At 39.2% G+C, this 27,253-nt stretch overlaps 2 protein-coding genes across 2 annotated transcripts in view; one reads left to right on the top strand and one right to left on the bottom strand.

Annotated features, from left to right (window-relative positions):
* Nucleotides 1-4,505: 4,505 nt before the first annotated feature.
* On the bottom strand, nt 4,506-19,034 carry THAP2 (THAP domain containing 2). Its single transcript, XM_047787202.1, has 3 exons — nt 18,390-19,034; nt 10,427-10,622; nt 4,506-7,020 (listed from the first exon to the last, which is right to left on the bottom strand). The coding sequence occupies exons 1-3, from the start codon at nt 18,458-18,460 to the stop codon at nt 6,658-6,660; spliced, it is 630 nt and encodes a 209-aa protein (XP_047643158.1). The 5' UTR covers nt 18,461-19,034; the 3' UTR covers nt 4,506-6,657.
* A 345-nt stretch (nt 19,035-19,379) lies between these two features.
* The window catches only part of ZFC3H1 (zinc finger C3H1-type containing), a 54,076-nt gene continuing 46,202 nt past the window's right edge, over nt 19,380-27,253 (top strand). Inside the window, exons 1-2 of the mRNA XM_047787201.1 lie at nt 19,380-19,977; nt 26,215-26,631. Of these exons, the coding sequence (XP_047643157.1) occupies nt 19,380-19,977; nt 26,215-26,631 (1,015 nt within the window). The remainder of the gene's footprint in view (nt 19,978-26,214; nt 26,632-27,253) is intronic.

Raw genomic sequence — 27,253 nt, 5'->3', positions numbered from 1 at the left:
CATAAAACAAGTTATTCTACCTTAAGGCTGAAATAATTAGGAGGACTTAATATAGTTAAAAATATTCTTTAGAAAGAAACATGATTTTATGATCTGATATTTTTTAAACTTTTTGATAATCTGAAAACCTGTCAACAAAGTCTTTATGTTTTAGCTTTAAATCCACTTTCTAGGAGTTCCTGTCGTGGCTCAGTGGTTAACAAATCTGACTAGGAACCATGAGGTTGAAGGTTCAATCCCTGGCCTCGCTCAGTGGGTTAAGGATCCAGTGTTGCCATGAGCTGTGGTGTTGGTTGCAGATGTGCCTCGGATCCCGAGTTGCTGTGGCTCTTGCGTAGGCCAGCGGCTACATCTCCAATTAGACCTGAAGCCTGGATACCTCCAGATGCTGAGGATGCAGCCCTAGAAAAGGCAAGAAAAAAAAAAAATAATTCCACTTTGTAGCAGGTTTCTGGTTCAGCATTTCCTAAACTACATTCCTCAAGATATTAGTAGGGATGCTACCCTCTGTCACCACCTCCCCTCCTAAATACCTCTGATCAGATTTAAATTTGAGAAATTTTGTTGCCATTACAAGTGATTAGATATAGTTCCCTGTGCTATACAGCAGGATCTCATTGCTTATCCACTCCAGATGCAATAGATTGTGGTTTTTTTTTTTTTTTTTGGTCTTTTGTCTTTTTAAAGCTGCAGCCGTGGCACAAGGAGATTCCTAGGAGTCCAGTCAGAGCTGTAGCTGCTGGCCTATGCCACAGCCACAGCAGCTTGGGATCCTAGCTGAATCTGCAACCTACACCACAGCTCACAGAAACACCAGTTCTTTTACCCACAGAGCAAGGCCAGGAATCGAAACTGCATCCTCATGGATACTAGCTGGGTTTGTTAACCACTGGAACTCCAGATGCAATAGTTTGTGTCTACTAACCCCAAACTCACAGTCCATCCCACTCCTTTCTTCTCCCCCTTGGCAACCACAAGTCTGTTCTCCATTTCTATGAGTTCGATTCCTTTCTGTAGATAAGTTCATTTGTGCCATATATTAGATTCCAGATATGTGATATCATGTGGTATTTGCCTTTCCCTTTCTAACGTACTTCACTTAGTATAAGAGTCTCTAGATCCATCCATGTTGCAGCAAATGGCATTCTTTTATTCTTTTTTATGGCTGAGTAGTATTCCATTGCATGTAAGTATCATATCTTAATGCATTCATATCAGGTTTTTTCCATGTCTTGGCTATTGTGAATAGTGGTGCAGTGAACACAGGGGTGCATGTATCTTGCTCAGTGAAAATTTTGTCCGGATATATGCCCAAGAGTGGGATTGCTGGATCATGTGGTAGTTCTATATGTAGTTTTCTGAGATACCTCCATACTGTTTTCCGTAGTGGGTATGCCAATTTACATTCCCACCAAAAATGAAGGAGGGTTCCCTCTTCTCCACACCCTCTCCAGCATTTGTTATTTGTAGACTTACTAATGATGGCCATCTGACTGGTTTGAGATGGTAACTCATTATAGTTTTGATTTGTGTTTCTCTAATAATTAGTGATGTTGAGCATTGTTTCATCTCTGTTGGCCATCTGTATGTCTTTGGAGAAGTGTCTATTCAAGTCTTATGCCCATGTTTCATTTGGCCTGTTTCATTGCCGTTGTTTGAGTTGTTTGTATATTTTGGAGATTAAGCCCTTGTTGGTTGCATCATTTGAAACTATTTTCTCCCATTCCAAAGTTTGTCTTTTTGTTTTTTTTATGGTTTCCTTTGCTAGCTAAATATATTTTTAAATTGTTTATTTATTTTTTTTGTCTTTTTGCCATTTCTTGGGCCGCTCCCGCGGCATATGGAGGTTCCCAGGCTAGCGGTCTAATCGGAGCTGTAGCTGCCCGCCTACGCCAGAGCCACAGCAACGCAGGATCCGAGCCACGTCTGCAACCTACACCACAGCTCACGGCAACGCTGGATCGTTAACCCACTGAGCAAGGGCAGGGATGGAACCCGCAACCTCATGCTTCCTAGTCGGATTTGTTAACCACTGTACCACGACGGGAACTCCTTTACTAGCTAAATAAACTGAAAATTCATCCAAGTGACATATATCTGCTTTCTGGGCTTTTTTCTTTTGTTTTTTTTTTCAGCTGCGGTATGTGGAAGTTAATGCTTTGGTAAGCATATTTCAAATAAATCTTCATGTGAGCCTCAAATTTTGTCAGGATGGGAGTTCCCATTGTGGCTCAGTGGTAATGAACCCAACTAGTATCCTTGAGGACTCAGTTCAATCCCTGGCCTCTCTCAGTGGGTTAAGGATTGGTGTTGCCTTGAACTGTAGTATAGGTCACCAATGCAGCTTGGATCTGGCTCTGGCATTGCTCTGGCTATGGTGTAGGCCAGCAGCTACAGCTCTGATTCGAACCCTAGCCTGGGAACATCCATATGCTGTGGGTGCAGCTCTGAAAAAAAAGACAAAAAAAATTTTTTGGGGGGTCAGGGTAGACTAAAACATTTTTATAGCCCTTCGTATAGCTTGTGTTGATTGCATAACCAATATTTAAAACAGTTCAAATAAACAAACTATAGATATCATTTGAGCCACAAAATTAAAATGATGATTCCTCTCCCAGGCTTTACATATTTTTATTTTGCTTACACTTTGCTTCAGTTTATTTTTCTTCCACAGAAGTATTTTAGGGGGTCAATTTAGGGAAAGGATTTCCACAGTTTAAGTACATATTTTAGAAATAATAGGCAGGACAATAATTTCTTTGAAAAAGTTTTTAATATCAACATACTCAGAACACATTTTTTGTAAAAACAATATGCAATTGTTTAACATACATTATAAAATCATTAATTGTAGAAAGTTTCCAACTGGCTAAATACTAAAAGAATCCTGTATTCTGGTGTAAAGGTGAATCATTTTCTATATTATACCAAAATTAAAATTTGCCCATATTCTGGGAGTTCCCATTGTGACTCAATGGTAATGAATACGACTAGGATCCATGAGGACCCACGTTTATCCTTGGCCTCACTCAGTGGGTTAAGGATCTGGCATTTCTGTGCACTGTAGTGTAGGTTACAGACATGGCTCGGATCTGATGTGACTGTGGCTGTGGCTGTGGCCTAGGCAAGCAGCTACAGCTCTGATTTGACCCCTAGCCTGGGAACTTCATATGCCAAGAGTTTGGCCCTAAAAAGAAAAAAAAAAAAAAAATTTCCTGTATTCCAGAATTGAGAAATGAGATTAAAAAAACCACCAATATGATAAAGTCTACCCAGAAGAGATCAAATGACTTCACAGCCTATCAATATTTTTTTATTTTAGTTTTTTGAGACACATGACTTATCCTATTTTAATGATTTGTATTTTAACCGAGGGTTATAATGTGGAGGGCAGAGAAAAAGATTTGGAAGTGTTCAATCTAGAACTTTCTAGATTACTGCATTTGTATTCTTTGTGCCAATGAATAAATAAATTACACTAACAAGGATTTCTCCATCTATAAATTGGAAATAACAACTACCACAAGTAATATTTGTCAAGAACAAGTAAGAGAACTAATGGGTTGCTCTAGTGCTTTGTTAACTTTAAGACTCTGAATAAAATTATTTAAAAAATTGTGTTAGTAGGGTTTGTTATTAAATGTCAAATTCCAATACTTGGCTTTGATATAGTATTTTATTTAGTTATATTTTCCTTTTAACAAGTTATCATCAACAACAAATTTGTTCTATGTCCACTTTAAAGGGAAAAATTGTACAATTCATTAAATAAACACTGTATGTAATTCAGGTCAACACCAATGTCCTTCTACATAATTTCTTTTGCTAACTCATTATAAGAAGAAATTTATTTGTTTCACAAGAAAAGTATTCTATTATAAAAAGATTTAGAGTTTACATGTTGTCATTAAATTTGAATTTAACGTCATTTACCAAAGCACTTCACACATACTTTTTTCATAGTATTTATCATATTGTATTATAAGTAATTGTTTCTCTCAAGAGACTTAAGAGTAACTTAAGGGCAGAAAATCACATCATATTTACCTGTATATCAAGTCCCTAGCCTTTGGCTGGTTCTTTGTGGATTTTTAGTGCCTAAGAGATAGAATGAATGACAGACGCAGAACAGAGGATATCTATTGTGTCCAGCAGAGGACAAAGAACTATTACAATTTTGATCAGTTTTACGGCACACAGGCTAAATGATTAGAAGTTCATCAACAAAGTGAAAACAGAAAACAGAATTTTAAAAGATTCCTTTTGGGTTTTTCTCTATGAATGAAAGTAGTTTTAAGGTAGACAGGTAAAATAATTTGATGCAAAGAGAGTCTGGAGCATGTTATCAGAATCAGAACAGTAACATGAAAATGACATGGAAAAAACAGCAAAAAATTTTACCTTAAAATTACTAAAAAGTAAAAAAAAAATAAAAACAAGTGGAGTTTTCTTGTGGCACAGTGGGTTAAGGATCCGCTGTTGTAACTGCAGTGGCTTGGTTGCTACTGCTGCACAGGTTTGAACCCTGGCCCAGGCATTTCCACATGCCACGAGCACAGAAAAAATTTTTAAAAAATTAATAAAATTACCGAATGGTAATTTATTCGGTGGTCTCAATAATAATGAATGAAGCTTAAGTAACTTTGCCAAAAGCTTGTTGTATTTTAAAATGTTTTATTTTTGTTATTTTAAAATGTTATATTAAGAAATCAAGATATTATTGTAGATGAGAATCAGCCTGTGTGAGTATTTTGTTTTGTATTGTGGAAGGGTGGTGAACCACATGAAAGTTTATATTGTAAACATAATTTATGTTTAAATGATTATTTGCCCAACTTGCTTTGAGGGGTAAAATAGAAATGGTCAGTAATTATTTGCTGATGGTTATGTCTGAAACCACATAAAGATAGCCGAAAACATGTAATGACAATTCCAAGGAGCTATATCCAATATTTAAGATAAAGATAAAATGACTAAAGGTTTACACTATACACAAAAGGATCTTCATAAATATTTAAGTGTTGACGATAACTAAAACAGATTTTTCCTACCTTTGCCATTGTGAATCTAGTTGCTTGGGAGATATTCCTTATTCCATTATTAGAAAGGATGCTAATAATGTGAAAAGAGTTTTACTAGGATCTAAGCAAACATTATTTTTAAAAGAGTTTTTTTCTTTTTTAAATCATCAAGTAGCCATTACCTTATGGGAAAAATTTACAGTAATATATGATTATGGACATATTACTTTTATATGGTGGTGTCAGAAGCTCAAAATCAGACCTGAATAACCTGACGGTACACGAATAAATTTTTATATGATCTGACCAAACCTGTTTGAAGGAAAGGGTTCTTATTAAACAGTTATCTGGTAAAATAAGGCAAACCCTTTAACTGTTCAAGTGAAACCTCTAAGAATAGTTCTGATATCTGTTTTGTAAAATAATTAGCACTCGCATAGCTTTATCACAGACACATGTATTTTTAGAGAAATCTACATTTCATTTCCCTTAAGCAGTATGGTTGCTGTATTTGACTCTCACTAAAAAAGGAGATAAAAAAGCAAGCTGATGTGTAAGATAAATTGATTTCATCTTAGGTTATAAGTTGTGAAGATATAATATGGTAAGTACTTTTTAATAATTTAATTCTATTGTGGGTTTATGAGAAAAAAAGAAAGCTTATGAGTTTTAGTATCAACACACATGGGGACCAAGGGAGTATTCCAAACACAGATCTTTGTAGCATGTTTGCCTATTAATGAATCACTTTTGAAACTAGAAATGTAATATGTTTATTATGAGAAAAAATGTAGTATGTATTTATCTTTTTGTTTCAAGTAAAAGATCTCAATTTTTACATTATTTCATAGCATATTTTCTTAGAAGATGAACATGTAATCAGCTACCAGTTTTTACTAATCTGAGGTACTTGAGGCCTTACACAGTTTGGATGACTCAAGGGTGCGTCCCACTGAAAAATACTACATTAAAAATATTTTACAAGCTATTGCAAAAGCTAGTTTTGCTATGAAGGAGGCCGATTAGCTGAGTTTTCCTGATGTAAAGATACAGAAAGTTTAAATGAACAACCTTGTCCTGTACTTTAGGTTTTTTCTGTAATTTTTCCAAGTCACAGTGACAGTACTAATTTAATTAATACAAACCCCAGCAGTTTTAAAATTATATTTCATGTTGGTCAACTCCTACTAAGCATCTTATTTAGAACATGATATCCCAACTTTGGTATGGGAAAAAGGTTTTTTCTCATAGAAATTAAAAACGTTACTTGTCACAGACTGTTCTTTAAAAGTACTCTAGTTTAAAAAGATAAAAACATAGCCTTTTCTAGCAAAAATTTTAAGTACAGAATTGTAATGTAAGGCACTTCCAAATAAGTTTCATAAAAAGTTTTCCATTTTTTTGTAATCAAGTCTTCATAAACTATGCAGTAATGTTACATTCCTTGACTTGAGTTTCTAAGTTGAATAAAGTTATGACAAGTAAAACTTTATTAAATACCCACTTTTGTAATAATTTCCTTAAATATCTTTATCTTTGAATAGAATAAAGTTTGAGCCACAAACCTATGCAGGGTAATCTTAAAAGAAGGTAACCTTGGTCTGTTTTAGATTTAGAGAATTGGTAATGTTTTACCTTATTGATCTTGTTCAAGAATCTTGAAATCTTCCAAAGGAAGACTGCTTAAGGCAGTTGGTAAAATGTGTTCCGATGTGCCCTTCGGTAATAAGTTATTTGCTTCCAGATTCTTCACCAAGCAGGTGGCTTTGATCCATCTTCGAGTTGCTCTGCGTTCTTTCTGTAGGCAAGTTTTCATTTTCCTTCTTAAGCTTGCTATTTCTTTTTCCAGTTTAATTATCCTCTTTTTTGCTTCCATAGGATTCCTAAAGGCATAACTGTGTTCGAGTAGTACTTGCTGACTAGTAATGTTTGATTTTAAACTGGATGGTCCAGTTGGAGTACAACTGTTTTTCTTCAAAACATTCCTTGACTTGAGTTTCTAAGTCGAATAAAATTAGAGGGTTGAACATAATTATGAAATATTATACACAAATAAATTTTGTCCACTTTTGGATAACAGTATTTAAACTGCTCTTTATTTATTTTTATTTATTTATTCCTTCTGTCCTTTTAGGGCCACACCTGCGGCATATGGAGGTTCCCAGGCTAGGGGTCCGATCAGAGCTGTAGCCACCGGCCTACACCACAGCCACAGCAATGACAGATCTGAGCCGTGTCTGCAACCCACACCACAGCCCACAGCAATGCTGGATCCTCAACCCACTGAGCGAGGCCAGGGGTCTAACCCAAGTCCTCACGGATGCCAGATGGGCTCATTAACTGCTGAGCCATGATGGGAACTCCTAAACTGCTCTTTCAAAAACTGATTTTAGAAGTTTGATAGGAAACATCAGCAACCTATCTCATGTAATCATGGATTCAAGCTTCTCAACTGGTTGAATTAACTCCAGCCACTTATTTCTTCTTTTCACTTTTTTTTTTTGGCTGTGCCTGTGACATACAGAAGAAACTCCAGGCCCAGGGATTGAACCTGCACCACAGAAGTAACAACTCTGGATTCTTAACCTGCTGAGCTACCAGGGAACTCCCAAGCCACTTATTCTGTCTTCTCTCTCCAGATAGATATAAGCATGTATTTAGAAATAGACAATGGCCTCCTAAGGTCTCTTCCAAATTACTGAATATGATACTATAGAGACATAAAAAATCCTCTGAAATATTCTCACTAAGGCCAGTATAGAATGCATTTAGACATTTGGTTTATCTGTGATACTGATCTGAGCTCTTTTTTAGGTAAATACTATTCTCTCAATTTGATTAGTATTTCAGACCTGTTGTCCTACTTAATAAAAACATATTTCTAAGTATCAAGCTCCTGAAAAGAATTACTTATTATTTGTGTCCAGTTACATCTTTTTAGGGCTTTAAAATCTAGTTAGAAACTTTCTGCCCAAATCAAAATTTTGAGGACTCTTTATTTTTCATTCAAATAGTCATCAAGTCCTATTCATTCTACTTCCTAAATATCTCTATCATAAATACTCTCCTCTCCATCATTCTTAATGCTACTGTCCATATCAAGCCCATATCATTAATACCTGGTTTGAATATATTAGAAACTTCTTTATTGATCTCTCGCTCATTTTGATCCTCACCAGTCCATTTTCTGCCACTGGAATAATTTTCTAACAGATTGATATTTTTAAACTGGCTAAATTCTTCTCTGCCTCCCCATTATCTAAAAAAATCTTTACATGGCAAAATATACCATTTAGGATCTCACCCTATTCTGCCATTCACCGTCCTGGTTTATACTCCAGCAATATTAAACCATTTATAGTCCTCGGATTACCTCATAACTTCATAACTGTGTCTTCCATTCATTCAAAAAACATTTATTGAAAGAGAGGAATTCATTTACGAATTTCTGGGACACAACAGTGAACAAATAAATATGGTTCCTCTCCTCATGAAACCTACAAGTGGCATTCCTTCTGCCTAGAGGAACTGACAGGGAGTCTTTTTTTTGTCGTTGTTGTTGTTGCTATTTCTCGGGCAGGTTCCCAGGCTAGGGGTTGAATCGGAGCTGTAGCCACCGGCCTACGCCAGAGCCACAGCAACGCGGGATCCGAGCCGCGTCTGCAACCTACACCACAGGTCACGGCAACGCCGGATCGTTAACCCACTGAGCAAGGGCAGGGACCGAACCCGCAACCTCATGGTTCCTAGTCGGATTCGTTAACCACTGCGCCACGACGGGAACTCCTGGCAGGGAGTCTTTTTTGATCTTTATATGCCTATCATCTAACTCAGGTTTTGACATAATGTAAAGTTAAGTAGAGATCTGTTAAATGAATAAATGATTAAAATGTCAAAAACAAGGTATACTTCAAATTCAATAAATATTTGAGTGTATACTATGTACCAGGCACTATTTGAGGTTCTGAGGATTCACAAGTTAGGTCCTGAAGATTTCCTAATATCTGCGATAATTAGTTCACCACAATCTCTTCTCCTTTCTCTCCAGTTCAGATATTAACTCATGTACATTTACAAACTTAACTGTCACAAATAACTCAAGCAGTGTGTTTTTCCTCTCTCAGAGGGAAAGATGGCAAAGATGTCTGTCCTTTTCAGAGCTAAAAATTCTTTTTTGTTCATTCTACCCCTTCTAAACCTTTCAGTGACCCTGTCTTCTTCAGCCAGCTTTTTCTTCTCTGATCTGATCTTTCCTAAAGAGATAAAACACTGTTTTAATATATTCATACTATACCTTAAATCTCTCTTTCATTTATTATTTTTTTTAGGGCTGCACTTGTGGCATACAGAAGTTCCTAGGCTAGGGGTCTAATCGGAGCTACAGCTGCTGACCTACACCACAGCTACAGCAACACAGGATCTGAGCCATGTCTGCGACCTACATCACAGCTCACAGCAATCCTGGAGCCTTAAGCCACTGATTGGGGCCAAGGATCAAACGCGTGTCTTCATGGTTACTAGTTGGGTTTGTTAACACTGAGCCCAATGGAAACTATTTCCTTCCTTTTAAATATCACTTGCAGAATTCCCATCCTGGTGCAGCAGAAATGAATCCAACTAGGAACCATGAGATTGTGGGTTGGATCCCTGAACTTGCTCAGTGGGCTGAGGATCCCACATTGCTGTGAGCTGTGGTGTAGGTTGTAGATGGGCTTGGATCTGGTATTGGTGTGGCTGTGGTGTATGCCAGCAGCTATAGCTCCAATTAGACCCCTAGCCTTGGAACCTCCATATGCCGCAAGTGCGGCCCTAGAAGGCCAAAAAAAAAAAAAAAAAATCACTTGCTAACATTGATTTTCCATTCACTCCACAGCTTATTAGCTTTTGTTCTCATCATGCTACTGTAGTTGTCCTGTGCAAGGTCAAGGACCCTCTTGTAAGTTCCAAACTCCAAGCTCAAGCCCAGCCTAAATGCCTGAGCTCTATGAGGTTTCTCCCTGTGAAATTATATTCTTTGGTATAACTCATCTTCTTTGGGTATGCTGCTCTGAAAGCACTCAGCACACAATATTTGCATGTCATCTTAAAATTAGAGCAGAGTGATGCTGGAGGTTTCATTACTCAAAATTTCTCAGTTTTGCCAGTAGGTGAATTATTGATAATAATTAGCAGTAATGTAAAATTCCAATATAGTAAAACAATTCAGATTAGGGAAAGAATACTGGAGTCCGGAGACCTGAGCTCTAATTGTAGCATGCATCTTTACTGCATGGTTTTGCAACTTTCTTGTGGTATATCATTATACACGAATTTCAATATATTCTGAATTGTTCTATTTTATAAACAAAAAGGGATAGATTCTAAAAATGGTAAAAATAGGCTAAAAGAAAAGTAACATTACCTACCATAGACTTTATATGGGTACAAAAATCAAAAATGGTTGGAACAGCATCCATCTTAAGTCGTCGAGTTTGTCCTGTTAGGTCAAAACAAGATGCTTCAAAGTGCTTTGAACAAAGAAAAGTATGTTTTCCTGGCACAAAATTTTTGCGCCTAACCAGGCGAACCCATTCTTTTCTTCTTTTAGGATCCAAGGGAAACCTTAAAAAAAAAAGAAAGAGGCAACTCAAATTCCAACTACCACACTTCTGGTTGCACGTAAATGGTTAAAAGAAATTCTGAAAGGTGACAATTTAAAATATCTTCCATTTACATAAAAATTTTTAAATTTCCAGTATCTAGACACTGGAACAGAAATCAATTGATGCTAATTTTTTTCCCCCTTTTTTGGCTGACCCAAAGCATGTGGGGTTCCCAGGCCAGGGATCAGATCTGAACCAGTTTCAACCTAGGCCGCATCTGCAGCAACACGGAATCCTTAACTCCCACTGTGCTGGGCTAGGGATCGAACCTGCATCCCAGCTCTCCCAAGGTGCCGTTGATCTTTTGCACCACAGTGGGAACTCTGATGCTAATTTTTTTTTCTTTAGAGCTGCACCTGTGATATATGGAAGTTCCCAGGCTAAGGGTAAAAGTGGAGCTATAGCTGCCAAATTATGCCACAGCCACAGCAACACAAGACCCAAGCCATGTCTGCAACCTATACCACAGCTCACAGCCACGCCAGGTCCTTAATCCACTGAGCGAGGCCAAGGATCAAACCCACATCCTCATGGATACTAGTTGGATTCATTACCTCTGAGTCACAGTGGTAACTCCTGGATACTAATTTTTATAAATTATAAAAAAATTTATAAAAAACTAACTTAAGTGGTTTAATTTTTCAGGGTTTTAAAGAGACTTAGCTTCTCAAACTAGTCCTTAAACAAGGGCAGTAAAAACCATTAAGACTAAACTGATCTAGATCAAATTCATGTAGAACCTTTAATAAGCAGAGGTAATTTCACAATGCTTTGATATGTTGCTCATGTACCTGGTCAAGACAAATCAGATTATATACAGAATAAATTTTCTCAAGATGGAGCTTGTATTCCTCTGTGTTTATTCATTCTGACACCACATTGCTTTGTAATTTTCCATTTTAATAAATTTCCAATGAAATCACAGTTGGTTATAAGTTTTTAATTTTTTAATTAAAGTATAGTTGATTTACAATGTTGTACCAATTTCTGCAGTACAATAAAGTGAGCCATACACATATACATTATTTTCTCCGTATTTTCTTCCATCGTGGTCTATCCCAAGAATTTGGATATAGTTCCCTGTACTATATAGTAGGGCCTCACTGCTTGTCTGGATAAGTTTCTTGAGGACAGGGATCATTATATCTTTTTGTTTATCTTTAACACTTACATAGTGCCTTGCAAATGGTAGCAACTCAACAAAAATTTGCTTAAGTAACATAAATACGGAATATATACTAAGTCATTTTATTACTTCCATGACGTTAAACTGTATATATTTTTCAAAAATCAACTCTTGGAGTTCCCATCGTGGTGCAGTGAAAACGAATCTGACTAGGAATCAAGAGGTTGCAGGTTTGATCCCTGGCCTCACTCAGTGTTAAGGACCCAGAGTTACCGTAAGATGTGGTGTAAGTCGCAGACGCAGCTCAGATCTGGGGTTGCTGTGGCTGGGGCGTAGGCCAGCAGCTATAGCTCTGTTTAGACCCCTAGCCTGGGAACCTCCATACACTGCAGGTGTGGCCCTAAAAAGACATGACCAAAAAAACCCAAAAAAAACCCAAAAAACAAACCCCAAACAAAAAACTCTTAAGCTATGTAGTACAGCATAGTATAATTATTACAAAAAGTAAAATAGTGATGACAAGCCCAGCAGGAATGTTTTTCTCTTTACATGTATTTAAAATATAAAATATACTGATCTGTACCCAGTGTATACCTGATAAGGAAGAGAAAAATATAAGGAACTGTCTAAAAATTCTAATGGTAACTGTGATGACTGACTTGGAAATAGAAGAATCAACATTCGCATGTAATAAGTTTGAGATGAACTCTTCAGTTTGATTACCTTATCCTTTGAGTATTAATTATGAACTCACTACTGCCCAAAAAGAACCATTAAATTTGTTAGATCATGTGGCTCAATCCCCAACTGAAGCTTCACTAGGTTAACAGCTTTGGCTACATCAGATACACTAGGCTTGCTCAAATTATCAGCAGGGAAGGGCACAAAGAGATGAATGCCCAAATTTACTGGTAAACCCCCTGCCATCTCCTGTATTTATTCTCCACAACCCCAAACACACCCTGACCTGAAGATAACATTTGTATGTCATACTACAGTTTGTATGTTTTCATATCTGTACGTTTTTTTCTATTTCATTAAAAAACCTCTGATAGAGAATTCATCTACTCCAACTCTCACCTCTTAACAATAATGAAGTAATAGTCTTAACTCACAACTCTGTTCCAACACTAAATAATTTGAAAATAATTCCTGGGAGTTCCTGTGGTGGCTCAGCAGGTTAAGAACCCGACAGTGTCCACGAGGATGTGACAACTGAATCGATCCCTGGTCCCACTCAGTGGGTTATGGATCTGGTGTTGTCCTAAAGTGAGGTGTAGGCTGCAGATGTGGCTCAAATCTGGTGTTGCACAGGCCTCAGCTGCAACTGATTCAATCCCTATCCTGGGAACCTTCATATGCTGCTGCCATAAAAAAGGACAAAAAAAAGAAAATGCTTCTGGAGGACTAAGATAAAAATAAAGCTTTAGTTTATAAGCACATTTCTTCTTTCTGGGGACTTAATAAAGCCTCAGAACAAATAAGTACTATCATATATTAACATTTGTATATGACTTCAGATATACGAAGACTGTCTTTCAGATGTTATTTTTCAACACGCTGCCCTCTTTTTTTATTTAGCTCTTTTTAAAACCAAAGTTTTATTTATTTATATGGTTGGGTTTTTTTTTTTGTCTTTTTAGGGTTGCACCTGTGGCATAGGGAGGTTCCCAGGCTAGGGGTCTAATCAGAGCTGTAGCTGCTGGCCCACACCACAGCCACAGCAAAGCTAGATCCAAGCCGCATCTGCGACCTATACCACAGCTCATGGCAACGCTGGATCCTTAACCCACTGAGCAAGGCCAGGGATTGAACCCAAAACCTCGTATTTCCTAGTCGGATTTGTTTCTGCTGAGCCACAATGGGAACTCTCTGGTTTTTGTCTTTTTAAGTCCTCATCCATGGCATTTGGAGTTCCCAAGCTAAGGGTTGAATCGGAGCTGTAGCTGCCAGCCCAGGCCACAGCCACAGCAATGCCAGATTGAAGCTGCGTCTGTGACCTAAGATGCAGCCTGCGGCAACGCCAAATCCTTAACTTACTGAGCGAGGCCTGGGATGGAACCTGAGTCCTCATGGACACTAGTTGTATTTGTTAACACTGAGCCACAATGGGAACTCCTAAACAAGTTTTAAATTGGAAACCGCTGTCTCCAGTTGGACCTTAACTTGACAAAATTCTACTTCCTTCTTTTAGACTCAGTTTAAGAATCCCATCTTCTTAAGAAAGTTTTTCAAGATCAGAAGACTCTGTTTGATGTTCCTATATCATGTAGCACTAATTCTAATTGTTTATTTTTCTGTCTCTGCCACTAGATCACAGGTTTCTCCTGGTTAGGAGCTGTTTTTCACTACTTTATCCTGTTAAATAAGCACTCAATGAACTGTTTTGAGTGAATCAATGAATGAACAAAGTGATGGAGTTAGTTTACCATTACTATATACTCTTTAGATCATCTGTGTTGAAATAATAATCATCGACAATTTTATATTTGATTTTGGATTTTTTTTTTGTCTTTTCAGGGCAGCAGCAGCGGCATATGGAAGCTCCCAGGCTAGGGGTAGGATCAGAGCTACAGCAGCTAGCCTGGGCTAGACCCCTAGCCTGGGCACCTCCATATGCTGCAGGTATGGCCCTAAAAAGACAGAAAAAAGAAAAGAATGTTGTTTTACCTTTTTAGACTTCAGTTTGATCATCTATAAAGTGAAATAATAATGATACCTAGTGTGGTTCTACAGATTAAATGCAACAATGTGAGTAAATGCTTAGCCCAGGAGTTCCCTCTGTGGTCCAATGGAATTAGAGGTGTCTTAGCAGTGCCAGGATGCAGCTTCCTTCCCTGGCCTGGCATGGTGGGTTAAAGATTTGGTGCTGGTAGGTTGCAAATGTGCTCGGATCTGATCCCTGGCCCAGGGAACTCCAAGAACTCCATATGCTGTGGAAGTGGCCAAAAAAAACCTTAGCCCACTACATAGGACATGGTAAATATTAAATAAATGCTATTTATTATTATTATAAAAGTAACTATGTGTCTTGAGTGTTATAAAAGGGTAAGTACAGGATTGCATGCAACCATGACACAGGAAGAGCTAATCTAGTCAAGAGTCTTTAAGAGAGTAAAAATTAGCTAGGGAAATTAACATGGGAGTAGTGAAGAGTGTGAAGAGTATCCTGGGGACAGGGAAGAATGTTATGACATGAAATGATGATGGAAGGCCTTCTAAGTTAAAGAGTAATTTTGAACTTTATTCAAAATGGCATTGGTAAGCCATTAAGAGAGAGAGTGTTGTTAGAGAGCTGACTGCTAACAGAAAATCTTTAACTAGTTGTTAAACACAGCTATTATTAAAAATTGAGTTTGGGAGTTCCCAGTCATGGTTCAGCAGAAACGAATCCCACTAGCATCCATGAGGACACAGGTCCGATCCCTGGCCTCGCTCAGGAGGTTAAGGATCTGGCATTGCTGTGAGCTGTGGTGTAGGCCAGCAGCTATAGCTCTGATTTGACCTGTAGCCTGGGAACCTCCATATGCCTCGGGTGTGGCCCTACAAGACAAAAAAAAAAAAAATTCTTTGTATTTAAATTAAAAACAAAGGTAATAAATACTAAAACCCCATCACTTCCTACTTATTTTACTATTATCTATACTCTTTTAAGGTTATTTATGTCTCTTACACCTCGAAGGAATAAATGCTACAGAACAGGGTAGTACTGTACTTTTCTTCCCTCAACTCCATGATCAGTGATGGTATCGTTAGTAGATTAAAACTAGCCAAGAGTATTTATATCATGGAATTTGGGCAAACACTACAAATCAGGGCTTTTCCCCTTCCCAGGAGATCCTGTGGTTGAACATTTAGCAACACATTATTGAGAAGAGCAGTTAGGAATGCATGAATGGAAGCAGTGAACCAGTTAAAGAGGTTACTGTAATAATCCTATCAAGAGGGAATGCTGAGAAGTCAAGGGAGGATGACCTTCCAGTTTCTAGGTGGAGAGTATTTCCATTTACTGAGAAAGGGCGTACGGGAAGTGGTGTAGGTTTGGGGGAAGCTATACTCAGTACAGTTTTAGTATGTTGAATGTGAGAAAATGAAGAGAACAAGGAAATATTGAAACACATCACCTAGAGATCTAAAACGCATTAGAGAGATGTGGACCAGAGGTAGTGATTTGGGAGGTATCAACAAGACCACAGGAACAGTTGCAATCACTTTGATAAGAGTAGGAAGACCTTGGTCAGGGAGTAGAGTGGCAGAGTAGACTGAAGTTAGGTCAGGAAGATGAAAACCACAAAATTACTGTGAAATGATTCAAAGTAGAGAGTATTTCAAGGAGGAAATGATCACATGCCATGAAAAAAGGATGTAGGAGTGACAACTCATTTTAGCAAGAGCAGTTTAAAAGATTATTGGGGAGACTTAGACTGGAAGGCGCTTAATGAGAGCTAAGAAAAATGGCAACAGTAAGTGTAGGTAATACAAGTTGTCCATGAGGATAAAGAAGTCTGCCAATGTCCTAGGAGACGAGTGAATTAAATGTTACTTGTATTTATGAAATAGAAATATATTTTTATTATAAATGACATTATTTTAAGATCTAAACCTCTGGGGTTACAAATGAAAATGTTAATTTTTTTTCCCTCTTTTTTTAGGGCTGCGTCTCCAGCATATGGAAGTTCCCCGGGCTAGGGGTCAAATCAGAGCCACCACAACCAGTTCAATGCCAGATCTGAGCCACACCTGTGACCTACGACCTACACTGCAGCTTGCTGCAACACCGAATCCTTAACTCACTGAGCAAGGCCAGGGATCAAACCCGCCCTCCTCATGGATTCTAGTTGGTTCTTAACCCACCGAGCCACAAGAGAACTCCAAAATGTTAATTTCATAGCAAGCCAACGGTCAAACTCGAAAAGGAGGTATATATGTTACTGTACCACCATGCATCTCTTAAACATTCAATATTATCGGTGCCTTGGCTTGTCTCTCTCATCTTCCAAATCAAATTCCCACATGTGGCAGTTTTTCCTCAAGCATTTCTCAAATCTGTCTACTTCTTTCCAACCCTACTGTCAGTATCATCCTAGTCTAGGTGCCTGGGTGAACCCTTCCTTGTTTTACTCTAGGTTCTTAACTTTTTCCTCTATCAACGCTCACCTCTTCTAATGCTGATTGTGTCAGCAACAGAAGTACATTGTTTAGTTCAGCTGATGGTGTAGCAGAATTTCCCTGTGCAACAGTATGTACATAAACATCCTGTAACAAGATCCTTTCTCATCCAACTCATCCCTTGATGATGTGTGACCAGCACTTTTAAGTAACACTATAATTCTCTACACTGCAGCCTGAGGTCATTTTAATATACAAATCTAATCATGCCATTCTTTTTAAAGCTTCCATGGCTTCTCAAGTGTAGCATACAGGACCAAATTTATGTCATCTTTTGGTCTCATTTGAGCTTTCACATCCTTTGAGAAGTGTTCTTTGACTTTTCAAGGCAAAGCTAGGTCTCCCTAAAGGTTTCTTCTGTGGCACTTAACCATAATTATTTGTGTCAGTCTTTCTCATTCCAACTCCGGGAAGATAATTTCCTGGATCCCTAGTAGGAGAGGCAAATAAGAGCTTGGTACACATTCGATGGGTGAATGAACAAAGGACTACATGTGCATGAAGTAGATGACAAAAAGAAACACCACAAGAGTTTTTGTTTGTTTGTTTTTTAGTACTAACTTTTAATAAGAAGGTACATTTAGTCATAATGAGATAAGGAGAAAGGTCAGGGTTATTTTCCACATTCTACGACCTTATTAAGCTGTGAGGTATATAAAATCAGAACTGTTTGCACTCAACTTTTTGAATCCTTCCTTTCTTCAGGCATATGGCAGGCACTTGCAGAGAAGGTAAAACATTTACCTAAGTACTTATGTCATATAGTGTTCAAAGCCCTTTCAAGAGGTCTGATTTAACAGAACTAAAGAATTTTGCTTGCTCTTCCAGCAAACGTAGGAAAAACACAATCCGGGTTCCTTTTATTATACTACTCTGTATATTAAAAGAAAAGAAAGCTTTTATTTCCCACTTTCATTAACATCGCTTAATTCCACGGCTATTAATGATGACTCAATTCCTCCACAAAATTACTGCCTGTGACTAAAAGATTAAAAATCCAAATGCTTCCCATGTCAGTTCAGCCAGTAAGAATTAACTTCTAATGAGAACACAGCAGGCTTTTTAGGTGATTGCTGGCTTGAACAGGAAGATCTCACTTCCTCTTACGGTGTCATTAATATCAAGACCTGGTCTAATACACAGGAGTAAAAGAGTAGAAAATTAAGGTATCTTCCTTGTCACTTTCTAAAGGAGCAATCTCCGTACAGAACTTGGCTCTCTTTTTCAAAGTGAGCAAACCTTCCCCGAAGGGAGAGAAAAATTGGACAGATTTGAGAAACACACACAAAGGGTAAAAATGTTGCGCCTCTGCCACTAGTTAGCTACGGAAGTTATCAGAATTAGTAGAATCCTCCCTGGTCTTCCCCCCCCCAAGCGATACCCAGTCAAGGAACTCCCGTTTTCGTCACCCGCACTCCCTGCCCAGGTTACCTGTGGAAGCTGATGTTAATGTGCTTGTTGTAGGTAGTAGCACAGCCCGCTGCGGCGCAATTGGTCGGCATTTCCCTTTCCCCCTCATTCGGCGCTGTCTTAAGCCTGATTTGAGGTGCGGGTTGCTACGCTCCCTTCGGGCAGAGAGTGGGCAAGCGTGGCAGGGGAAGGGCCAAAGAACTGAGTCGTGGGACCTGCGTGCGAGGAAGGGGTTGTGTATGCGTTGTGTGTGTGTGTGTGTGTGTGTGTAGCGGGAGGCGGGGGGGCGGTAGTCAACCTTCCCTTTCTCTTTATTAATATGGCGGACTTGGGGCAGCAGAGCCTACAGTCCTGGAGCTCCAGTCCCCTCCGTTTGCCTTCACCAACATGGCGAACGCAACCCGCCCGACCGCTGGCTCCCAAAAGAGAGAGGGACTACTGGTCTCTTTGGTAGTTGTTCTTTGAGCAATCGAAGAGGTATGCCCCCCACCAGCCCCCTATTACTATGAAATATGAATCTCGCAGCCGAGATTAAGAAGAGACCCGCCTACCCTGCCACGCACCCAGAAACCCGAATTTAGGGTCTGGAGTAGCTAACAGGCATAGATTTTGGAAGGACAAACGGAAAGCAATACTCAAAAAAAACTACAACGCCCACCGAGAATCGCGTTGTCCTAATTTTTATCGCGTGAATTGGGAGCCTTGTTTCCTGCGTGCTTCGGGAAGTGACGTCACGAGCAGAGCCACTTCCAGAGCCCCTTTCTCGCGAGGCGGAAGAGCCCCGATCGCGGAGAGCAAGGGGGCGCTAGGGAAGGGAACTGAATTGCGACGGTCCGGCGAGAAAGAGCTGGGGTGCGGGGAAGTTGGGGAGCAGAGCCCACTAGGTGTCCGAGTACTGTAAAACCGCACCGACCGGGTCCGTTAGGAAAGAAGGAAACCGAGGAGGAAGACAATTGTAGGGTGGATCCCCGGACAGAGGGCTAAGGTTGTGTGGAAGGCACTGCTCCCGGGATGGCGACCGCAGATACTCCGGCCCCGGCCTCCAGTGGCCTCTCGCCCAAGGAAGAAGGGGAGCTCGAAGATGGAGAGATCAGCGATGACGATAATAACAGCCAGATACGGAGCCGGAGCAGCAGCAGCAGCAGTGGCGGAGGGCTGTTACCGTATCCGCGGCGAAGGCCTCCTCACCCGGCCCGGGGTGGTGGATCCGGCGGAGGCGGTGGCTCCTCCTCGTCGTCGTCCTCTTCTCAGCAGCAGCTGAGGAATTTCTCACGCTCACGGCACGCGTCGGAGCGGGGCCACCTCAGGGGACACAGCAGCTACCGACCCAAAGAGCCGTTCAGGTCTCACCCGCCTTCCGTGCGGATGCCTTCGAGCTCACTGTCCGAAAGCAGCCCCCGGCCGTCCTTTTGGGAACGGAGCCACATTGCCTTGGACCGTTTCCGTTTTCGAGGCAGGCCTTACCGGGGTGGGAGTCGCTGGAGTCGGGGGCGAGGAGGGGGTGAGCGAGGAGGCAAGCCGGGGGGCAGACCTCCCCTAGGAGGAGGAGCAGGATCTGGATTCAGCAGCAGTCAGAGCTGGCGAGAGCCCTCTCCACCTCGGAAGAGTTGTATCCTTAACGTGGCGGTCTGCCCTGGGTGTGTCACTACTAAAGTTCCTTTTAGCGTCATTGCTAGGTCTTTGAGATGAGTAACTTTTCTGAACCATCAGAACCGCTTGTCACTGTAAGTATACTTAACGTAGTTGGTTCTTTGGTAATCTCCATGTGTCAAACCGTAGCGTTATTTTAAAAAATTACTTTATTGAGTTTATTGCTTTTTAATAAATATTTACGTGTTATGGATGGGGGCCAAACTAATGGAACCTAAGGAAGTGTAAAATCAGATCTGTAATATTACATCAGAAGCCCAAGTTTCATTACCCTCTTTTTAATACTACCCTTGCTTTTAGGTGAAGTTGACTTAGACTTTTAGAGGAAGAAAAAAAATATTAGCCATAAAAAGTTTGGGGAATACCATTGCTTATATCATATTGCACTGCGACATTGGAAATTGTGAAGTTTCATTCTGCATAATCCTACTGCTTTTATTTGAGTCTGTTTTAACCTTTCTATCTTGATTTATTCTTACACATTGCTGCCTTCTAAAGTTGGAAAAAAAAAACCTGGTATATTCACCAGCTCTATTAATTCAGAGGCTTTAAATTCATATGTCTTTTTTGGAAAACTTTAAGTCTTATTTCTTACGTTCACATTTTTGACATTTTATAACTCTTAGAGTTGGGCTACAGAGAGAATGAAACTTAACAGCATTTTTATCTCAATATATTGGAAACCATGGGATTTATGGGAAGGTGGAGATTATGGAGGGATTGAGAAGGAAAATTGCAAAATATCTGATTTTTGTCCCTTCTGATCTTTAAATATTCCTTAGTTTACTCATCTGAAGATTTGCCATTTTAAGATGTGTTTATATGTCTGTGTCTTGACTTATTCCATGATAACCACATAAAAAGTTTACTAAGAACTTTATTACTGATTGTAATTTCCATGGTGTAATGATTTTTTAATATATTCATTATATATGACACTTAGATATAATAACATTTGTTTGGGAGACAATGAACATTATTTTCATGGGATACTCAGGCCCAAATTGTCTTTCCCAGATGTCAGGATAGAAATATAGGTTTAGGTAAGAAGTAGCAGCTTCTGGTGCTAGTGCTCTGAAAAAATTACAACCAAAAGGTGGATTAGGAGCACTCCAGGATTGTTTCAGAAAAAATCATTTAGGTATTTAACTTTTTTTTTCTTTTCTTTTTTGACCGCCCCGAGGCATTTGGAGTTCCTGGGCCAGGGATCAGATCCGAGCCACAGTTGTGACCTACGCCACAGTTGCAGCACTGGATCGTTAAGCCACTCTTAAGCCACTGTGTCGGGCCAGGGATCAAACCTGCATCTCATCGCTCCAGAGATGCCACAGCAGGAACTCCCTGTATTTAACTTTTCAAAAGAGGATAGTCTTCCAGTGAAGTTAGAAAACCTCTGCCCAAGATATTTTTTAATCAAGGATTTATTAGTTGTCAATTATGAATCTAAAAGCAGAAAGGCTATTTAAGTACATATATTCAGATTTTTTAAGAGTACAAAGATGAGACTTGTAATTTTTGTGGGAGAGACATATCAATGACCATATTCAGTGTAAAAAGTTCGAATTGAAGTATGTAAAAAGTATTATGGAGAGCTTAAAGTTTTTTGTTAGTTTATTTTAGAGAAGAAAGTAATGAGTGGATTTACCTACCTCCTGCCTTTGCCTTCTCATTCAATACCAATTTGACCTCTACCACATACCTTCATTAATTATTAACCTTATGTAGTTTGTGGGGTTTTTTTCTTTGGCTGCTCCCGTGGCCTATCAAAGTTTCTGGGCCAGGGATCGAACCCATGCCATAGCAGCGACCCAAGTCGCTACAGTGACAGTGCTGGATCCTTAATCTTCTGTGCATCACAAAAGAGAACTCCAACTTTATATGTTTTTATTAGTAAATAGGCATATGATGTTGTGAAACAAGTACAGGAAAAGAGCCTGTCTGATTTCTACAGTAACTTATAAGAAATGAGCTGTTTTGCTATTTTTCTTTTCTCAGATGCTGCACTTAAGGATCTTCTGCTTATTGTTTTTGAAGTATCATTAATGCATCCTAGTGGTGGTATTCTTTGTAAGAATTTGCAAGGGAAGACATAGTTCCTAGCCACTTCTATATAATATGAGCAAACAATTTGTAATTTAAAATTTTATTAATTCAAAGCTCTTTAATACCATAATTGTACTGAGTTTAATTCATATTTCCACTGTTTTTGTGGTGTGTTTTTATTTTACAAATGTTGCATTAAGAAAGGATAAGGGTTATTCTGTGGCTCCTTTTCATAATCTAGAACTGAAGTAACATGAGTACAGATGGGTTTCTTTTTTAAAAAACTTTTTTTCTCTATAATATGATGCAGCTTTAAAGAAATAGAATAAATCCGATTCTATTGTAGTAGTTATTTTCATTCTCACTCATTTTTACCTTTCCTTAGTGATAGACACTTTGTCAGTCAATCTTAGCACATGTTTCCTTTGGATGGCTACTATTTTAAACTTTCAAATCTGATCAGAGCTAACATAATTAGGCTAATGTCTTTTATCAGTAGAAAGACATTCCATTTTCACCTGTAGTTTTAAAGGTTGAATGGCAATTCTTTTTTAAACCACGTTTCAGTTAGAAATTGCATCTTGGAGTACCTGCTCTAGTGCAGTGGGTTAAGAATCTGACTGCAATGGCTCAGATTGCTGCGGAGGTGTCGGTTTGATCCCTTGCCTGGCACAGTGGGTTAAAGGATCTGGTGTTGCTGCTGCAGCTGTGGTGTAGATCACAGCCCCTGGCCCAGGAACTTCCATATGCCATGAATGCAGCCATAAAATTAAAAAAAAAAAAAAAGAAAGAAATTGAATCTTGACCAATTTAATTTTTTTTTTTTTTTGGTCTTTGTGCCTTTTCTAGGGCTGCATCCACGGCATATGGAGGTTCCCAGGCTAGGGATCTAATCGGAGCTGCAGCTGCCGACCTACGCCACAGCCATAGCAACGCAGGATCCGAGCCTCGTCTGCAACCTGCACCACAGCTCATGGCAACGCTGGATCCTTAACCCACTGAGGAAGGCCAGGGATCGAACCCACAACCTCATGGTTCCTAGTGGATTTGTTAACCACTGTGCCACAATGGGAACTCCCGACCAATTTAAGTGTTGGTTTCATCTTAGTCTTCCTATATAGACAGAAGTGGGAGATTTCATTTAGCCTTGAAGGAGATTATTTAATTATAACTTAGTTGCCTCTCATTTTTCTATCCTTTAGTTATTAATTTAATTTATTTTTGGCTACACCTATGGCAGGTGGAAGTTCCCAGGCCAGGGATCAAACCAGTGCCACAGTTGTGGCCTGTGCCAAGCTGCCACAGTGCTGGCACAAGGGAACTTTTAGTTATTTTTTGTTAGTATATTGAATGTTTTTTTAAGTTACTGTGGTTGTGCCTTTAGATGATCCATTGAAAAAGTGAGGTGTAAATGCGTACAACTACAGAATTGATTTACAGAGAGTATGTAATGGTTGGGTGGGGGGACAACTAATTATCTAGCTTCATGTAGGAGGTGGCATTTGAATTGGGGTCAGTTTGAAGAACAGAAAAACTAGACACAAAGCTATGCATAAATTGTGATAAACATGAAAATGGTGAGATTGGAAAGGAATCATGAAAGCATCATATACTGTAGGATTTTGGACTCTTCTTAGATTAAAACAAGGGAAGAGATCTGATCAGATTTGTGTTCTAGAAAGATTAGTCTAGCAATAGGATGGGGATGGCTTGTGGGACTTAGAACCTCAAATGTCTATCACTAGGCAAAACTATGAGTGCATTAAAATGCTCAAAATGAAGAGATGCTAAATAGAGCTCATTTTTCAGGCATTGGGAGAGAACTAAGTCATGAAGACTATTGGCAAAAAAAAAAAAAAAAAAGGGTAGGGAAACAAAAGGAGATTGGCGGTATAGAAGCCAAGAGAGAAGCAGTTTACAGTGTCCAAAGCTGCAGGAAAATCAGGCAAAATAAGGTTTGGAAACATGGTAGATAAACTCAGCCAGCAGAAGCCAAATTCCACTTGGTTAACGATTAAGACAGGTAATAAACTAATATTCTTTCAAGAAATAGCTCTGGAGAGGAGATCAGAAAACCAGAGATTTGCTAGAACAGTTTTGCTGCAGAATTGTGAACACTTTCTTTTTTTCTTTTTTTCTTTTGGCTGTGCTGGTGGCATGAGGAAGTTCAAGGGCTAAGGTTGAAACCCATGTTGCAACTGTGACCCAAGGCACAGCAGTGATAACGTCAGATCTTTATCCCACTGAGCCACCAAGGACCCTCTAAACTTTATTTGTTTATTTATTTATTTTTGTCTTTTTAGGGCCGCTCCCATGGCATATGGAGGTACCCGGGCTAGGGGTCCAGTCGGAGCTGTAGCTGCTGGCGTACGCCAGAGCCACAGCAAGCTGGGCTTCGAGCAGCGTCTTCGACCTACACCACAGCTCACGGCAATGCTGGATCCTTAACCCACTGAGCATCGCCAGGGATCAAACCCTCGTCCTCATGGATGCTAGTCGGGGGTTTGTTAACCACTGAGCCACAATGGGAACTCCGTGTAAAGATTTTCATTTGTAATGCTCATTCAGTTCTAAAATATTTGGTGGTAATTCCCATTCTTGAATTGGTCATTAGGGAAGTTTAAAAATCTTTGTAGATTGCTTGTCCAGTAAGTTGTTGCACAGTTATAGAAGAAACTATATTTAGGGAACTGTAACGTTATATCCCTAGCCAATTCAAATGGTTTATAAATGACATATTGTATTAAAACCACATAAACTATTTGTCTTTTGTTAATTTCTAGGCTGGAGAAGTGAGATGGAACAATTCTCATATGTATGAATTATTTCAAATAAAAGTTGTAGTTTGGGACTTTGTAGCCATTTCCAATCAAGAAATTATGTTTCGTGTATTGCTATATTAGAGAAGAAAAAACCCCAAAATAATTGGTTTAGATATCCTAAACCAATATCACCTAAAGTTTTATTTTTTATTATGTAATTGCCTTCATTACCTTAGTTTTACCTATATTGGATTTTAGTATACTTGATGATCTTTAAGATAGTTATAGGTTAGGTTTTTAATACAGTGTTTCCTATTCATAAATTAGTCTTAAGTATTGGCAGTGTACATTTTTTTTTTGTCTTTTGTCTTTGTTGTTGTTGTTGTTGCTATTTCTTGGGCCGCTCCCGCGGCATATGGAGATTACCAGGCTAGGGGTTGAATCGGAGCTGTAGCCACCGGCCTACGCCAGAGCCACAGCAACGCGGGATCCGAGCCGCGTCTGCAACCTACACCACAGCTCACGGCAACGCCGGATCGTTAACCCACTGAGCAAGGGCAGGGACCGAACCCGCAACCTCATGGTTCCTAGTCGGATTCGTTAACCACTGCGCCACAACGGGAACTCCATGGCAGTGTACATTTTTTAATCTCTAGTTTTTAAAATTGAGACATGAGAAGAAACTAATTTAAAAAGATGAGAAATGTTTTCTCCTGGTGATTTAAAGTGTCAGTCATCCACATCTGTGACAATCATTTAGTTTCTCCCCTCTTTCTTGAGAAAGAATTTTTTTTTTTTAGGGTCATACCTGAGGCATATGGAGTTCCTAGGCGAGGGGTTGAATCAGAGCTGCAGCTGCCTATATCCAACACAGCCACAGCAACTCAGGATCCGAGCTGCATCTGCGACCTGTACCACAGCTCTCGGCAACAGTGGATCCTTGCAACACTGGATTTTTGATCCACTGAGCGAGGCCAGGGATCGAACCCACATCCTCATGGATACTGGTTGGGTTTGTAACCTGCTGAGCCACAATGGGAACCCCCAAGAAAGAAATCTTTAACATTCAGCTCATGGGCTTTCCTAATACGCAGAAGGAAGGATTCTGTAACCTAACTAGGTGGAGTACTTGTGGGTACGATGGGTAATAACTGTTACTAGTGATTTTGTAAGTGGACTGTTTATGGATACTTGTTAAATTTGAAGTATGAGCACATAGTGAAAGTAGGCATTAGCACATATGTTAAATGGAATTTAGTAATTTAAAAATGTCAATTCATCTTCCTTGAAAATCAAATTAAAAAGAGAGACAATTCATCAATAGCTTAATGTGTTTTTGCTAAATTAACTGGAAAATTTTTGGAAACTGGTTTCCTTAATATGCTGCTCAGCCAAAAGCTTTGGAAGATCTCCATCAAGAAAACAGAATTATTCATCAAAAAATGAAAACTGTGGGGAAGAAACTTTTGAAGATTTACTTTTGAAGTATAAGCAAATACAGTTGGAACTAGAGTGCATCAATAAGGATGAAAAACTAGCTTTGAGTAGCAAAGAGGAGAATGCACAAGAAGATGCTAAAACATTGAACTTTGAGGACCAAACAAGCACTGATAATGTCAGTATTACAAAGGACTCAAGTAAAGAAGTAGCTCCTGAGGAGAAAACACAGGTCAAAACTTTTCAGGCATTTGACTTAAAACCACTCAGGCAAAAATTGACTTTACCAGGAGATAAGAACCGTTTGAAAAAAGTTAAAGATGGAACAAAACAACTTTCTCTGAAATCTGACACTACTGAATCTAGTCAAGGTAATGGAATTAAAAATTTCTATTAGTAATGAGACTCTTCCTTCTCTAAAGGGATAATTAGTTATTTTGGTAGTGTTCTTCATTGAAGTGACTCTAAGATTTGTGAATTCTTTTTGCACTTTCCACACAGACATGTTATTGAGTGATGACAAGTTTTGTTTCATTCTAATTTTCTCTTTTGGCCTTAAGTGTGGGTCAAGACTGATAATACAGTTTTTAACATAAAGTGTTCATAGTGGGCACCTTGTTTCCTAACTTTCAAGGGGGTGCTTCTGCTGTTCACTTTTTTTTAAAATGGCTACACACACGGCATATGGAAGTTTCTGGGCCAGGAATTGAATTGGAGCTGCAGCTGCAGCAATGCTGGGTCCTTTAACCCACTGTGCTGGGCTGGAGATTGAACCCTCGCCTCCACAGTGACCAGAGCCATGCAGCCATATTCTAACTCACTGTGCTACAGCAGGAACTCTGCCATTTACTTTTACATGTGATGTTGGTTAAGTTTGTTATAGGTGTCCTCTTTGGGGTAAAGGAAGGGTTCACCCCCCAACCCTATTCCCTGTTTGAAATTTTGAATGGATGTTGAAGTTTATCAGATCTTTTTTCTTCATTATGGAAAAGA

Source organism: Phacochoerus africanus, chromosome 7, assembly GCF_016906955.1.
Source record: "Phacochoerus africanus isolate WHEZ1 chromosome 7, ROS_Pafr_v1, whole genome shotgun sequence".
NCBI lineage: Eukaryota > Metazoa > Chordata > Mammalia > Artiodactyla > Suidae > Phacochoerus > Phacochoerus africanus.
Note: the sequence above shows the minus strand (reverse complement) of the source record. Positions and strands in the feature narration are given on the sequence as shown.